The sequence below is a fragment of the Pseudophryne corroboree genome, chromosome 6 (assembly GCF_028390025.1).
Source record: "Pseudophryne corroboree isolate aPseCor3 chromosome 6, aPseCor3.hap2, whole genome shotgun sequence".
Classification (NCBI taxonomy): Eukaryota; Metazoa; Chordata; class Amphibia; order Anura; family Myobatrachidae; genus Pseudophryne; species Pseudophryne corroboree.
The window spans coordinates 765,553,282-765,570,374 of record NC_086449.1 but is presented as its reverse complement, the minus strand read 5'-3'; the positions used below and the strand labels follow the sequence as shown (position 1 = coordinate 765,570,374).

At 47.6% G+C, this 17,093-nt stretch overlaps 1 protein-coding gene across 1 annotated transcript in view; it reads left to right on the top strand.

Moving 5' to 3' along the window:
* The window catches only part of FCHSD1 (FCH and double SH3 domains 1), a 190,170-nt gene that overhangs the window by 80,737 nt on the left and 92,340 nt on the right, over positions 1 to 17,093 (top strand). Inside the window, exons 9-10 of the mRNA XM_063928610.1 lie at positions 10,980 to 11,102; positions 13,673 to 13,768. Coding sequence (XP_063784680.1) covers positions 10,980 to 11,102; positions 13,673 to 13,768 — 219 coding nt within the window. The remainder of the gene's footprint in view (positions 1 to 10,979; positions 11,103 to 13,672; positions 13,769 to 17,093) is intronic.

The following is a 17,093-nucleotide window of genomic DNA, read 5'->3' as shown; positions in this document are numbered from 1 at the left end:
TCATGAGCTAAATGAGTTGTTTGAAAGGGCTTGGGAAACTCCAGACAAGAAATTGCAGATTCCCAAGAGGATTCTTATGGCGTATCCTTTCCCGGCTAAGGACAGGATACGGTTGGAATCCTCCCCCAGGGTGGACAAGGCGTTAACGCGCCTATCCAAAAAGGTGGCGCTGCCGTCTCAAGATACCGCAGCCCTCAAGGATCCTGCTGATCGCAGACAGGAGACTACCTTGAAGTCGATTTATACACATACTGGTACCTTGCTCAGACCGGCGATAGCGTCGGCTTGGGTTTGTAGCGCTGTAGCAGCTTGGACAGATACCTTGTCTGCTGAAATTGATACCCTGGATAAGGATACCATTTAATTGACCTTGGGTCATATTAAAGATGCTGTACTATATATGAGAGATGCTCAGAGAGACGTTGGCCTACTGGGTTCAAGAGCCAACACCATGGCGATTTCTGCTAGGCGAGCCCTGTGGACGGGTGATGCAGGTTTTGCCTTACAAAGGTGAGGACTTATTTGGGGAAGGTCTCACGGATCTGGTTTCCACAGCTACTGCAGGTAAATCTACTTTTCTCTAACGTCCTAAGTGGATGCTGGGGACTCCGTCAGGACCATGGGGTTTAGCGGCTCCGCAGGAGACAGGGCACAATAATAAAAGCTTTAGGATCAGGTGGTGTGCACTGGCTCCTCCCCCTATGACCCTCCTCCAAGCCCCAGTTAGATTCTTGTGCCCGGCCGAGAAGGGTGCAATCTAGGTGGCTCTCCTGAGCTGCTTAGAATAAAAGTTTAAGTTAGGTTTTTTATTTTCAGTGAGTCCTGCTGGCAACAGGCTCACTGCTACGAGGGACTTAGGGGAGAGAAGTAAACTCACCTGCGTGCAGGATGGATTTGCTTCTTAGGCTACTGGACACCATTAGCTCCAGAGGGAGTCGGAACACAGGTCTCACCCTGGGGTTCGTCCCGGAGCCGTGCCGCCGACCCCCCTTGCAGATGCCGAAGTTGAAGAGGTCCAGAGGTCCAGAAACAGGCGGCAGAAGACTTTCAGTCTTCATAAGGTAGCGCACAGCACTGCAGCTGTGCGCCATTGTTGTCAGCACACTTCATACCAGCGGTCACTGAGGGTGCAGAGCGCTGGGGGGGGCGCCCTGGGCAGCAATGTATTATACCTTTTTTATGGCTAAAATACATCACATATAGCCATTGAGGCTATATGGATGTATTTAACCCCTGCCAGATCTCACAAACTCCGGGAGAAGAGCCCGCCCTTTTAGGGGGCGGGGCCTATTCTCCTCAGCACACGGCGCCATTTTCCTGCTCAGCTCTGCTGTGAGGAAGGCTCCCAGGCTCTCCCCTGCACTGCACTACAGAAACAGGGTTAAAACAGAGAGGGGGGGCACTTATTTGGCGATATGATTACATATGTGAAAATGCTATAAGGGAAAACACTTGTATAAGGGGTTGTCCCTGTATAATTATAGCGTTTTTGGTGTGTGCTGGCAAACTCTCCCTCTGTCTCCCCAAAGGGCTAGTGGGGTCCTGTCCTCTATCAGAGCATTCCCTGTGTGTGTGCTGTGTGTCGGTACGTGTGTGTCGACATGTAGGAGGACGATGTTGGTGAGGAGGCGGAGCAAATTGCCTGTATTGGTGATGTCACTCTCTAGGGAGTCGACACCGGAATGGATGGCTTATTTAGGAATTACGTGATAATGTCAACACGATGCAAGGTCGGTTGACGACATGAGACGGCCGGCAAACAAATTAGTACCTGTCCAGGCGTCTCAGACACCGTCAGGGGCTTGTAAAAACGCCCATTTACCTCAGTTGGTCGACACAGACACGGACACTGACTTCAGTGTCGACGGTGAAGAAACAAACGTATTTTCCTTTAGGGCCACACGTTACATGTTAAGGGCAATGAAGGAGGTGTTACATATTTCTGATACTACAAGTACCACAAATAAGGGTATTATGTAGGGTGGGAATAATCTACTTGTAGTTTTTCCTGAATCAGATAAATTAAAGTGTGTGATGATACGTGAGTTTCCTCCGATAGAAAATTATTGGAGGTATACCCTTTCCCGCCAGAAGTGAGGGCGAGTTGGGAAACACACCTTAGGGTGGATAAGGCGCTCACACGCTTATAAAAACAAGTGGCGTTACCGTCTCCAGATACGGCCGCCCTCAAGGAGCCAGCTGATAGGAAGCTGAAACATATCCAAAAAAGTATATACACACATACTGGTGTTATACTACGACCAGCAATCGCCTCAGCCTGGATGTGCAGCGCTGGGGGGGCTTGGTCGGATTTCCTGACTGAAAATATTGATACCCTTGACAGGAACAATATTTTATTGACTATAGAGCATTTTAAGGATGCATTTCTATATATGCGAGATGCGCAGAGGGATATTTGCATTCTGGCATCAAGAGTAGATGTGATGTCCATATCTGCCAGACGATGTTTATAGACACGACAGTGGTCAGGTGATGCAGATTCCAGACGGCACATGGAAGTATTGCCGTATAAAGGGGCGGTCCATCGGACCTGGTGGCCATGGCAACAGCTGGAAGATCCACTTTTGTTACCCCAAGTCACATCTCAGCAGAAAAGGACACAGTCTTTTCAGTCTCAGTCCTTTCGTACCCATAAAGGCAGGCGGGCAAAAGGCCAGTCATATCTGCCCAGGGTTAGAGGAAAGGGAAGAAGACTGCAGCAGGCAGCCCATTCCCAGGAACAGCAGTCCTCCACAGCTTCTGCCAAGTCCGCAGCATGACGCTGGGGCCATACAAGCGGACTCAGGTGCGGTGGGGGGTCATCTCAAGAGTTTTAGCACGCAGTGGGCTCACTCGCAAGTGGACTCCTGGATCCTACACGTAGTATCCCAGGTGTACATTGGAAATTCGAGACGTCTTCCCCTCACAAGTTCCTGAAGTCTGCTTTACCAACGTCTCCCTCCGACAGGGAGGCAGTATTGGGAAAAAAATTCACAGGCTGTATTCTCAGCAGGTGATAATCAAAGTACCCCTCCTACAACATGGGAAGGGGTATTATTCCACACTATATTGTGGTACTGAAGCCAAACGGCTCGGTGAGATCTAAAAGATTTGAACAATTACATACAAGGGTTCAAATCAAGATGGAGTCACTCAGAGCAGTGATAGCGAACCAGGACGATATGGTGTCACTGGATATCAGGGACGCTTACCTACATGTCCAAATTTTGCCCTTCTCACCAAGGGTATCTCAGGTTCGTGGTACAGAACTGTCACTATCAGTTCAGACGCTGCCGTTGGATTGTCCACGGCACCCCGGGTCTTTACCATGGTAATGGCCGAAATGATGATTCTTCCTAAAAGAAATATGGACGCTTTCCTGATAAGGGCAAGGTCCAGAGAACAGTTGGCGGTCGGAGTAGCACTATCTCAAGTAGTTCTACGACAGCACGAGTGGTTTCTAAATATTCCAAAATCGCAGCTTTTCCGACGACACGTCTAATGTTCCTAGGAATGATTCTGGACACAGTCCAGAAAAGGATGTTTTCTCCCGGAGAAGAAGGCCAGGGAGTTATCCGAGCTAGTCAGGAACCTCCTAAAACCAGGAAAAGTATCAGTGCATCATTGCACAAGGGTCCTGTGAAAAATGGTGGTTTCTTACAAAGCGATCCCATTCGGTAGATTTCACGCAAGAACTTTTCAGTGGAATCTGCTGGGAAAATGGTCCGGATCGCATCTTCAGATGCATCAGCGGATAACCCTGTCTACAAGGACAAGGGTGTTTTCTTCTGCGGTGGCTGCAGAGTGCTCATCTATGAAAGGGCCGCAGATTCGACATTCAGGACTGGGTCCTGGTGACCACGGATGCCAGCCTGAGTGGCTGGGGAGCAGTCACACAAGGAAAAAATTTCCAGGGAGTGTGATCAAGTCTGGAGACTTCTCTCCACATAAATATACTGGAGCTAAGGGCAATTTACAAGGCTCTAAGCTTAGCAAGACCTCTGCTTCAAGGTCAGCCGGTATTGATCCAGTGGGACAACATCACGGCAGTCGCCCACGTAAACAGACAGGGCGGCACATGAAGCAGGAGGGAAATGGCAGAAACTGCAAGGATTCTTCGCTGGGCGAAAAATCATGTGATAACACTCTCAGCAGTGTTAATTCCGGGAGTGGAAAACTGGGAAGCAGACTTCCTCAGCAGGCATAACCTCCACCCGGGAGAGTGGGGACTTCAGCGGGAAGTCTTCCACATGATTGTAAACCGTTGGGAAAAACCAAAGGTGGACATGATGGCGTCCCGCCTGAACAAAAAAAACTAGACAGATATTGCGCCAGGTCAAGGGACCCTCAGGCAATAGCGGTGGACGCTCTGGTAACACTGTGGGTGTACCAGTCAGGGTATGTGTTCCCTCCTATGCATCTCATACCAAAAGTACTGAGAATCATGAGAAGGAGATGAGTAAGAACGATACTCGTGGTTCCGGATGGGTCAAGAAGGACTTGGTACCCGGAACTTCAAGAGATGCTCACGGAAGAACCGTGGCCTCTACCTTTAAGAGAGGACCTGCTCCAGCAGGGGCCTTGTCTGTTCCAAGACTTACCGCGGCTGCGTTTGACGGCATGGCAGTTGAACGCCGGATCCTGAAAGGGCATTCCAGATGAAGTCATCCCTACCCTGGTCGAAGCCAGGAAGGATGTAATCGCAAAACATTTTCACCGCATTGGGCGAAAATATGTTGCGTGGTGTGAGGCCAAGAAGGTCCCTACAGAGGAATTCCAACTGGGTCGTTTCCTACATTTCCTGAAAACAGGACTGTCTATGGGCCTAAAATTAGGGTCCATTAAGGTTCAAATTTCGACCCTGTCGAATTTCTTCCAGAAAGAACTGGCTTCAGTGCCTGAAGTTCAGACGTTTGTAAAAGGGGTACTGCATATACAGCCTCCTTTTGTGCCCCCAGTGGCACCTTGGGATCTCAATGTTTTGAGTTACCTAAAGTCACATTGGTTGGATCCACTCACCACTGTGGAATTAAAATATTTCACATGGAAGGTGAAGATTCTATTAGCCCTGGCTTCAGCCAGGCGTGTGTCAGAATGGGCGGCTTTATCATATAAAAGCCCTTACTTAATTTTTTATTCTGACAGGGCAGAATTGAGGACTCGTCCTCAATTTCTCCTTAAGGTGTTTTCTGTTTTTCACATGAACCAACCTATTGTGGTACCTGCGGCTACTAGGGACTTGGAGGACTCCAAGTTACTTGACGTTGTCAGGGCCCTGAAAATATATGTTTCCAGGACGACTGGAGTCAGAAAATCTGACTCGCTGTTTAGCCTGTATGCACCCAACAAGATGGGTGTTCCTGCGTCTAAGCAGACGATTGCTCGCTGGATTTGTAGTACAATTCAGCTTGCACATTCTGTGGCAGGCTTGCCACAGCCAAAATCAGTAAAAGCCCATTCCACAAGGAAGTGGGCTCATCTTGGGCGGCTGCCCGAGGGGTCTCGGCTTTACAACTTTGCCGAGCTGCTACTTGGTCAGGGGCACACCCTGACTGAGGAGGACCTGGAGTTCTCTCATTCGGTGCTGCAGAGTCATCCGCACTCTCCCGCCCGTTTGGGAGCTTTGGTATAATCCCCATGGTCCTGACGGAGTCCCCAGCATCCACTTAGGACGTTAGAGAAAATAAGAATTTACTTACCGATAATTCTATTTCTCGTAGTCCGTAGTGGATGCTGGGCGCCCATCCCAAGTGCGGATTGTCTGCAATACTTGTACATAGTTATTGTTACAAAAATCGGGTTATTCTTGTTGTGAGCCATCTTTTCAGAGGCTCCTTCGTTGTTATCATACTGTTAACTGGGTTCAGATCACAGGTTGTACGGTGTGATTGGTGTGGCTGGTATGAGTCTTACCCGGGATTCAATATCCTTCCTTATTATGCACGCTCGTCCGGGCACAGTATCCTAACTGAGGCTTGGAGGAGGGTCATAGGGGGAGGAGCCAGTGCACACCACCTGATCCTAAAGCTTTTATTATTGTGCCCTGTCTCCTGCGGAGCCGCTAAACCCCATGGTCCTGACGGAGTCCCCAGCATCCACTACGGACTACGAGAAATAGAATTATCGGTAAGTAAATTCTTATTTTTTACCTTGTGTTTCCTCACAGCCTAAGAAAACGCCACATTATCAGATGCAGTCCTTTCGGTCGCATAAGTTCAAAAGAGGTCGGGGATCTTCCTTTCTTGCCAGAGGTAAGGGCAGAGGGAAAAAGCTGCCAGCTACAGCTAGTTCCCAGGAACAGAAGTCCTCCCCGGCTTCTACTAAATCCACCGCATGACGCTGGGGCTCCGCTGAGGGAGTCCGCCCCAGTGTGGGGCACGTCTTTGACTTTTCAGCCACGTCTGGGTTCAATGAGAGGTGGATCCCTGGGCAATAGAAATTGTATCCCAGGGTTACAAGCTGGAATTCGAAGATGTGCCTCCTCGCCGGTATTTCAAATCGGCCCTACCAGCTTCTTCCCCAGAGAGGGAAGTAGTTTTAGATGCAATTCAAAAACTGTGTCAACAACAAGTGGTGGTCAAAGTTCCCCTGCTTCAACAGGGGACGGGGTTCTACTCCACCCTGTTTGTGGTCCCGAAACCGGACGGTTCGGTCAGACCCATTCTGAATTTAAAATCCCTAAACCTATACTTGAAAAGGTTCAAATTCAAGATGGAATTGCTCAGAGCGGTCATCGCCAGCCTGGAGGGGGGTGGGTGGGATTTTATGGTGTCTCTGGACATAAAGGATGCATACCTGCATGTCCCCATATATCCTCCTCATCAGGCGTTCCTGAGGTTTGCTGTACAGGATTGTCATTACCAATTTCAGACGTTGCCGTTTGGGCTTTCCACGGCCCCGAGGATTTTCGCCAAGGTAATGGCGGAAATGATGGTGCTCCTGCGCAAGCAGGGAGTCACAATTATCCCGTACTTGGACGATCTCCTGATAAAGGCGAGATCGAGAGAACAGTTACTGAAAAGTGTGGTACTCTCCCTGAGGGTGTTGCAGCAGCACGGCTGGATTCTCAATCTGCCAAAGTCACAGTTGGTTCCAACGACCCAATTGCCTTTCTTAGGCATGATTCTGGACACGGAACAAAAAAAAAATTTCTTCCGACGGAAAAAGCCCAGGAACTCCAGATCTTGGTCAGGGACCTGTTGAAGCCGAAAAAGGTGTCGGTCCATCAATGCACTCGAGTTCTGGGAAAAATGGTGGCGTCTTACGAGGCCATTCCCTTCGGCAGGTTCCATGCGAGGACTTTTCAGTGGGACCTTCTGGACAAATGGTCCGGGTCCCATCTACATATTCATCAGAAGATCAGCCTGTCCCCAGGGCCAGGGTATCTCTCTTATGGTGGCTGCAGAGTGCTCACCTTCTAGAGGGTCGCAGGTTCGGCATTCAGGACTGGGTTCTGGTGACCACAGACACGAGCCTCCGAGGATGGGGAGCAGTCACATGGGGAAGAAACTTCCAAGGACCATGGTCAAGCCAGGAGGCTTGTCTACACATAGACGTACTGGAATTGAGGGCCATCTACAACGGCCTCTGTCGGGCGGAGACTCTTCTTCGGGGCCTGCCTCTTCTGATTCAGTCAGACAACATCACAGCCGTGGCTCATGTAAACCGCCAGGGCGGAACAAGAAGCAGGGTGGCGATGGTGGAAGCCGCCAGGGTTCTTCGCTGGGCGGAAAATCATGTAAGCGCCTTGACGGCTGTATTCATTCCGGGAGTGGACAATTGGGAAGCAGACTTCCTCAGCAGACACGATCTCCATCCAGGGGAGTGGGGACTTCATCAAGAAGTCTTTACAGAGATTGCAAGTCAGTGGGGACTTCCTCAAATAGACATGATGGCGTGACGCCTCAACAACAAGCTTCCGAGGTATTGTGCCAGGTCAAGGGACCCTCAGGCAGTAGCAGTGGACGCCCTGGTGACACCGTGGGTGTTTCAGTCGGTCTATGTGTTCCCTCCTCTTCCTCTCATCTCAAAAATATTGAGAATCATAAGACGAAGTGGAGTACAGACAATTCTCATTGTTCCAGATTGGCCTCGAAGGGCTTGCTATCCGGATCTGCAGGACATGCTCACAAAAGATCCGTGGCCTCTTCCTCTCAGAGAGGACCTGTTGCAACAGGGGCCCTGTCTGTTCCAAGACTTACCGCGGCTGCGTTTGACGGCATGGCGGTTGAACGCCGGATCCTAGCCGGGAAGGGCATTCCGGATGAAGTCATCCTTACTCTGATAAAGGCTAGGAAGGAGGTGACAGCGAAACATTATCACCGTATCTGGAGGAAGTATGTCTCTTGGTGTGAAACCAAAAATGCTCCTTCGGAAGATTTCCATCTGGCCCGTTTTCTCCACTTCCTACAGACTGGAGTGAATATGGGCCTAAAATTAGGCTCCATTAAGGTTCAGATTTTGGCCCTATCCATTTTCTTTCAGAAGGAATTGGCTTCTCTCCCAGAAGTCCAGACTTTTGTGAAGGGAGTGCTGCATATCCAGCCTCCTTTTGTGCCTCCAGTGGCACCATGGGACCTTAACGTGGTGTTACAGTTCCTTAAGTCTCACTGGTTTGAGCCTCTTCAAAAGGTGAAATTAAAGTATCTCACTTGGAAGGTGGTCATGTTGTTGGCCTTGGCATCTGCAAGGCGAGTGTCTAAGTTGGCGGCTTTGTCACACAAAAGCCCATATCTGATCTTCCATGTGGATAGAGCTGAGTTGCGGACTCGTCCTCAATTTTTGCCTAAGGTGGTTTCCTCTTTTCATATGAACCAACCTATTGTGGTGCCTGTGGCTACCCGGGACTTGGAGGATTCCGAGTCCCTTGACGTGGTCAGGGCATTGAAAATTTATGTAGTCAGAGCGGCTCGGGTTCGGAAAACAGAGGCACTGTTTGTCCTGTATGCAGCCAACAAGGTTGGCGCTCCTGCTTCTAAGCAGACTATTGCTCGCTGGATCTGTAACATGATTCAGCAGGCTCATTCTACGGCTGGATTGCCATTACCTAATTCGGTAAAGGCCCATTCCACTAGGAAGGTGGGCTCTTCTTGGGCGGCTGCCCCGGGGCGTCTCTGCATTACAGCTTTGCCGACCGGCGACTTGGTCGGGTTCAAACACTTTTGCTAAATTCTACAAGTTTGATACCCTGGCTGATGAGGACCTAAAGTGTGCTCAATCGGTGCTGCAGAGTCATCCGCACTCTCCCGCCCGTTTTGGAGCTTTGGTATAATCCCCATGGTCCTTACGGAGTCCCCAGCATCCTCTAGGACGTAAGAGAAAATAAGATTTTAAACCTACCGGTAAATCTTTTTCTCGTAGTCCGTAGAGGATGCTGGGCGCCCGTCCCAGTGTGGACAACATTCTGCAAGACTTGTATATAGTTGTTGCTTACATAAGGGTTATGTTACAGTTTTGATCAGTCTTGACTGATCCTGTTTGTTTCATGCGGTTGACTGGTTCGTATATCCCATGTTATACGGTGTGAATGGTGTGGCTGGTATGAATCTTGCCCTTGGATTTATAAAATCCTTTCCTCGTACTGTCCGTCTCCTCTGGGCACAGTTTCTCTAACTGAGGTCTGGAGGAGGGGCATAGAGGGAGGAGCCAGTGCACACCTATTCTAAAGTTCTTTATAGTGCCCATGTCTCCTGCGGAGCCCGTCTATACCTCAGGGTCCTTACGGAGTCCCCAGCATCCTCTACGGACTAGGAGAAAAAGATTTACCGGTAGGTTTAAAATCTTATTTTTTTTTTTTTTTTTATGGTTTCTGAACTGCACTAGAAAATGACTTTTAGTGGTAGATTTTAGGAACCAATCAGATTCTGTCCATCATTTTCTAGGATTCAATAAAGATACTATGGAAAACAGCACAACTTTTACATTTTTGAAACTTTAGTAAATTTACCCTTAGACACTGGCAACTGTGAATGCTACACTTTCCTTTAACCCAGTTATGATAATTTCCCTTTTTTTGTCTGTTTATGGGACAGCTGCAGAATTTGCCTTTTTGCAAACAATCAGAAGTTGCCCATTGCAACCAATCTGATTCTAGCTATCATTTTATAGAATGCACTAGATAAATGATAGGTAAGAGCTGATTGGTTGTTATGGGCAACTTCTCCACTTGTCATTTTTATAAAGTTTGATACTCCCCTGAGTCCTCAGTGGTGGCATCATCGCCACAATCCTTGAGGGCCTCACAGTCCTCAGCGGTGGCCTCGCAGTCCTCAGCGGTGGCCTCGCAGTCCTCAGTGATGGCCTCGCAGTCCTCAGTGATGGCCTCGTAGTCCTCAGTGATGGTCTCGTAGTCCTCAGTGATGGCCTCGTAGTCCTCAGTGATGGCCTCGTAGTCCTCAGTGGTACCTCGCAGTCCTCAGTGGTGGCCTCACATTCCTTAGTGATGGCCTCACGGTACTTTTTGTGATATCAGGGAAGTTTCTTCTTGACTAGTAACATTGTTAGTTGTCTATCACACTCCATAGCGGTGGGCAGGAAAATTAGCGATATTGGTCAAAGCTAGTGCCGTGTATAGTAACATTGCTTTGGGACGCCAAGGAGAATTGAATCTCTCCCTTAGGGGTCTATTCATGAAGCAGGGAAAAGAGCGGAGAAGGGATCCAGTGGAGAAGTTGCCCATGGCAACCAATCAGCTGCTCCGTACAATTGTATGCAAATTGTAAATGTTACTTTGATGCTGATTGGTTGCCAATTGCAACTTTTTCCATTGGCTCATTTCTCCACTCTTTTCACTGCTTCATGAATAGACCCCTTAATACTTTAGCCTGTCTCTATTGGTGTGTGGAACAAATGAAAAAATCATTTGATGTCTGTAGACCAGTATTTCCCAAAACTGGTCCATTAGGGTGCCTTGAAGACTGCAGTTGGTAACCTTTGCCGTAGACAATGCTAAACATTTCTTTATTTCTTATTCTCTTTAGGGCTTAGATGGGGATCTCTATGAGCGGCTGAGAGATTACCTTTCCCTGATTAGTAAAACTGAACTTAATACCTGCAAGTCAACACAAGAACGCTTTGCGGACATCCTGGAGGCTTCACTTCAGGTAGCTACTGGTTCTCATTTAGAATTTGATCTCTTTTACTTTTTCCTTTGAAATCTTCTGTATTGTGTTCTATTGTTAGTAGATAAAGCAGGGTGAGAACTCCTGACATCACCAGATACATCCGTCAGGAAGTGATAAATGCCAGCAGGCTGTCATGTATTACCGGCTGACATCATTCTTTTCTCCTCTGTAGTATGTACTGAACCTCCACATAATGGCCCAAACTAATTCTATGTGATACTTCTATCCACATCTTCACTGTGCTACTTGTTATGTAGGTTACACACTAATGCAAAGACTGATATATACATTTATTAACCGCACTTTCAGAAGTCACTGTACTGCCATGCATATGCAGATCTGTGTAGTATCCATTTCTTTATTTGCCTCTGTTATATTAAATAAGAATCTGTCACCGGGCAGGTGAGTATAACTAAGTTTTATATATATATATATATATATATATATATATATATATATATATATATATATATATATAAAAATCTGTATTTATTTACGGTTCTTTATATAGTTACTGTCTGTTATATAGCTACTACTCAGAAGTAGCATGGACTGATTTCGGAGCCTTTTTTTTGGAGACATAGGTCTCATCACAAAGTTGCAATAATATATAACAAAAAACTCAACTTCCTATTTAACTAGTCTAGGGTTAAATAGCGTTACACATAGGCACATTCTAAGAAATAAGCTGATAATATAATTTAAAGGCAAAGGTTCAAAGTTTGTCCTCGATAGTCAGCTCTGCAGATAAGCCCTTTATGATTTGCTCAAAGTCTTCCAGGAAACTCATCTCATAGCCCAATCTCTATCCTACTACTATGCCATTCCTTAGACTGGATTCACAACGGGTACTTGGGGGGTCATTCTGAGGTGATCGCTAGCTGTATTCGGTCGCTGTGCAGCGATGAGGCAAAAAAACGGCACTTCTGCGCATGCGGCGCAGTGTACTATTACAACGACCAATGTAGTTTCACACAGGGTCTAGCGAAGCTTTTCAGTCGCACTGCTGGCCTCAGAGTGATTGACATGAAGTGGGCGTTTCTGGGTGTCAACTGACCGTTTTCAGGGTGTGTTCGAAAAAACGCAGGCATGCCAGGAAAAACGCATGCATTGCTGGGCGAACGTAGGGCGTGTTTGTGACGTCAAAACAGGAACTGAACAGTCTGACGTGATCGCAAGCGCTGAGTAGGTATTGAGCTACTCTAAAACTGCACATAAAAACTTTGCCGCCGCTCTGCGATCCTTTCGTTCGCACTTCTGCTAAGCTATAATACACTCCCAGCGGGAGGCGACATAGCGTTTGCACGACTGCTAAAAACTGCTAGCGAGCGAACAACTTGGAATGACCACTTTGATTCCATAATACAGTCAGGGCCCTCCTGAGGAGTGGGCTTCTGTTTTCTGTAGATTACAGTTTAGAAACAAGCATTAGAGGATCATAGGACATGTTTGCGGATTTCAGCAGTATAAAACACAATCGTTCATCAGCAGTTTCCTGGGTGTCCCAAAACACATTTGTTTCTTTACCATGTATTTCTAATAATTATTCTTCTACAAGATCAACATCTTATACGTAGCTCATAATCACACTATGCCTTATTCAGATGCGATTTACTTATAGATGGCCATTCATAACACTCAAGCTTTGCGTTCCGCTACTAAAACATTCACAGATCAGATACTGTAATGTAATATCTAAAGACGTTAGGATGGCAGGGACATGGAACAAGAAAGGTCAATTTGAAGTGGTGTTTGGTGATGTAAGATGCGTATATTGATGAAGCATGGTCAAACATCCCTTTATCTTTATAATCCCTTTAACGCCCCTTCGAAACTTTGAACCAAGCAATGTGCAATATTTTGATTTGGTAATTCCATACAGTTTTCCTGGTTCCACTAGTATAAATAGTGCACTTTTCCGGTCATAACATAGACTTGCTGTTGGACACTTTAGGTGCAGATGTATCCATTTCACAGTATTATGCATTTTTTCTATAGACATACTGTACAATAATGTACATTATTATATATAGATGTGCTGTAATGTGTCCAAGTAAGAGTCACAGACACAATTCCCAAAGTGATGCTAGGAGATGTCCTACAGGCCAAGACTTGGCTCATATATATAAAAATGATTTTTGTTTCTCCCTTTTTGACATCTGTTTACATCAATGAACAAACGGGATCCATTCAGTTTGCCAGCTGACGGGATCCCGGCGGTCAGGATACCGACGCCGGAATCCCGACAGCCAACAATGCTGCCAGCCAGACTCCTAGCAGAACAGGACTATTCCCACTCGTGGGTACCCTTGACACCCAAAGAGTGGGAATAGATCCTGTGGGGAGTGCAGCGAGCCGCCGAGCTTGCAAGAGGAGTCTTTGCGCTCGGTCCGCTGCCGGCATTCTGGCAGGCGGGATGCCACTGTCCGGATGTGGACAGCCGGCATCCCGCACGCCGGTAAATCATACTGATTCCGAACAAACTGTTGTGTGTGAAGCATATTGGTACATCACCCTACTATATGGTCACACCTCTTTCTCTCTCCCAGGTTTCCCGGCAGCAGAATCTGCAGCTTTTCCTGAAAGATACCAATCTCTTCTCTTCTACCCCTGCCCAGCAGTTCCAGCCGGCAGGGACAGACAAGGTACGTGACCCAGGGAACGTTATGTCATGGAAATGGTCCTATGGAGATGTCCCAGTATTAGGTTCTACACGGAATGTACCTATTGCACAGTTTCCATCTATGCTGAGACAGGATCACTCCCTATTATTTGTCTCTAACAAATCTTTCCATTACAGGCCAAGAGGATGTGGTCTGGGTGGGAGGGGGGTTCATTAGGTCGACAGTAAAAAGGTCTACAGTGTCTAGGTCGACCCCAAAGGTCGACTTGCACAAGGTTGACATGAGAAAAATGTTGATACAGGCAAAAATGTCTACATGAGAATGGTCGACACGTGAAAAAGTCAACATGAGTTTTTTTAAAAAGGTTTTTGGGGTGTCAATTTCTAACTTATAGCACATGCACCCCCAATTATTGTACCGCTTCGACCGCCATGCTTCGGACAGGTTACCGTTCCCAGTTGTAGTCCTAATGGATGAGGACTACACATCGACCTAATGCATGTCAACCAATAGTGGTCGACCTATTGACGGGCAACCTTTTTACTGTTGACCTAAAGACTGGATACTGTCTAGGAGACTGCATGAGGATATGTAGGCCATGAGCTCTTTACCGTTACCTGCAAGGACCTAGATTAGAAATAATATAATGAAAGGTCCTGTGTACTCCGTGATTAATATACCTGAGAGAGATGTGGTAATAACTTCTGACAGTGGTGGTCAGTGCGAGTTATTCGCTTGCTAGCATTTTTTAGCAGCCGTGCAAACGCATTGTCACCGCCCACGGGGGAGTGTATTTTCGCTTTGCAGAAGTGTGAACGCTTGTGCAGCAGAGCGCCTGCAAAATCTTTTTGTGCAAAACAAGACCAGCCCTGTAGTTACCCTTCATGTGCGTTGATTCTAACGACGGAGGGACGGCTTTTGACGTCGCACGCCCGCCCAGCGTTTGCCCAGCCACGCCTGCGTTTTTTCTGCCACGCCTGCGTTTTTTAATCACTCCATGAAAACGGTCAGTTGCCAGCCAGAAACGCCCACTTCATGTCAATCTACCTGCGTTCGGCCGTGCAACTGGAATCTTCGTTAGACTCTGTGCAAACCCACAATGCTCATTGTACCCGTACGACGCGCCTGCGCATTGCGGTGCATACGCATGCGCAGAAATGCAGATTTTTAGCCTGATCGCTGCACTGCGAACAACGGCAGCTAGCGATCAACTCGGAATGACCCCCAGTATTACAAGTGAGCCTGATAATCTGTTGTTGCCAGTTCACTCCAGTTAGGTCTCTATTATATATACAATATTGTGCAAAAGTTTTAAGCAGATGTGGAAAAAATGCTACAGAGTAAGAATGCTTTCTAAAAAAGAAGTGTTTATAGTCTATTTCTCTTATGTCCTAGAGGATGCTGGGGTCCACATTAGTACCATGGGGTATAGAGGGGCACTTTAAGAGTTTAATAGTGTGGGCTGGCTCCTCCCTCTATGCCCCTCCTACCAGACTCAGTTTAGAAAATGTGCCCGGTGGAGCCAGTCACAGCTAGGGGAGCTCCTAGGAGTTCTTTTAGTTTTATTGTTTTTTTAAAAGAGTTAGGCACAGGTAGGCTGCTAGCAACAGCCTCCCTGCTTCATGGGACTTAAGGGGGGGGGGGGGGGGGGGGAGTAGTGTCCAAACCTCTGAGGTTAATGGCCACTATCTCGCTCAGCATGACGCCACCCCCTAACAGAGCCAGAAGACGTCGGTGGTGAGTAGATTACCGGCGACCCGACAAGCGGGGAACCGGTGAGAATGGCGGCATCATGGTAGGAGCGCAGCGCGGTAGCTGCGCTCCGGAGGGCTCAGAGGCACTGCTGTGAGGGGCGCCTTTGGCCAGCGCGATACCCTTAAAAACTGGTCATCTGGGCTATCAGGGAAGGTATTCTACTGCTAGCAATGTGTTTTACCTCAGACCAGTATAATCTTAAAGTACGGGAAGACGCGCCATGACATGGGGCGGAGCTTCACCTCAGAGCGGATCCAGCAGCTCACCAGCACCATTTTCTCCCTGCAGATCACACACAGAGACGCTAACAGGGAGCGCTGACCCACATAACTCCAGCTATCCTGTGCGGTACCAAGGGTTATAGAAGTGTGGGGGGGGGGAGAGTGTTATTTACTGTGTAGTCTATTAAGGTTGCACAGTCAGCGCCAGGCTTTTATTATATAACTGCCTACTGGGGCGCTGTGTGGGTGCTGGCTCCATTAACTCTGTGTCTCTCTGAAGATACTTGGGGGAAACTGTGTCTGACATTTTCCTGTCTGTGTGTGTGTGCGTACATATTTCTCACATTACCATGTCCAGGGACTCTGTGTCTCATGCTGCAGAATATGTATCTTCCCCAGAGGAATCCATTTCATGTACTCAGGAATGTAATATCATGTCTCAGCCCACTGAATCCGAACCGTTGTGGGTGGCTTCAATTAAGGGAATGTTATCCCAGATTTCATCTAGGATTGCTCATAATGAGACTGAAACACAGGTTTTGAGAAAATCTGTAGAGTTTTTGTCTGGTTCTGTTCCCACTACCTTCTGAAACTCTCCTGGTATATGCCAAAGGGGCGTGCTCTTGCCCAAATTATGCAAGTCGACACGGATACCGACTCTGATACGGGAGAAGGTGAAGGGGATATGCGGGGGGGGGTGAGACATCCCTTGCAAAGGGGGGGCAGTTCATGATTGAGGCCATTAGGGATGTGTTGCACATTACTGACAAAGCACCTGAGCAGGTCGAGGAGGCTTACTTTACAGACAATATGAAAGCCTTTCCTGCGTCTAAAGAATTAAACGCATTATTTGAAAAATCATGGGGAAACCCGGAGAAAAAATTCCAGATCCCAAAAAGGGTTTTTGTTGCTTTTCCCTTTTCTGAGGAGGATAGGAAAAAGTGGGAAGACCCCCTTATAGTAGACGCTTCTGTATCTAGACTGTCTAAAAAGGTGGTTTTACCTGTCCCTGGGTCTACCGTTTTAAAAGAACTGGCAGACCGCAAGATTGAGACTACGCTCAAATCTATATACACTGCTTCAGGCGTGGCGTTAAGGCCCACTATTGCCTGTGCGTGGATTTCTAAAGCCATAGTAAAGTGGTCAGGCATATTACTTGAGGAATTAGATTCTCTGGATAGAAGTGACATTGAAATGTTTTTACGTCACATACAGGATTCTAAGGGTTTCATGGTGGAGGCCATGAAGGACCTGGGTCATCTGAATGCAAGGACGTCTTCCATGGCTGTCTATGCACGCAGGTGACTCTGGCTGCGCCAATGGTCTGCAGACGCGGAATCCAACAGAAGTGTAGAGAACCTACCCTTCAC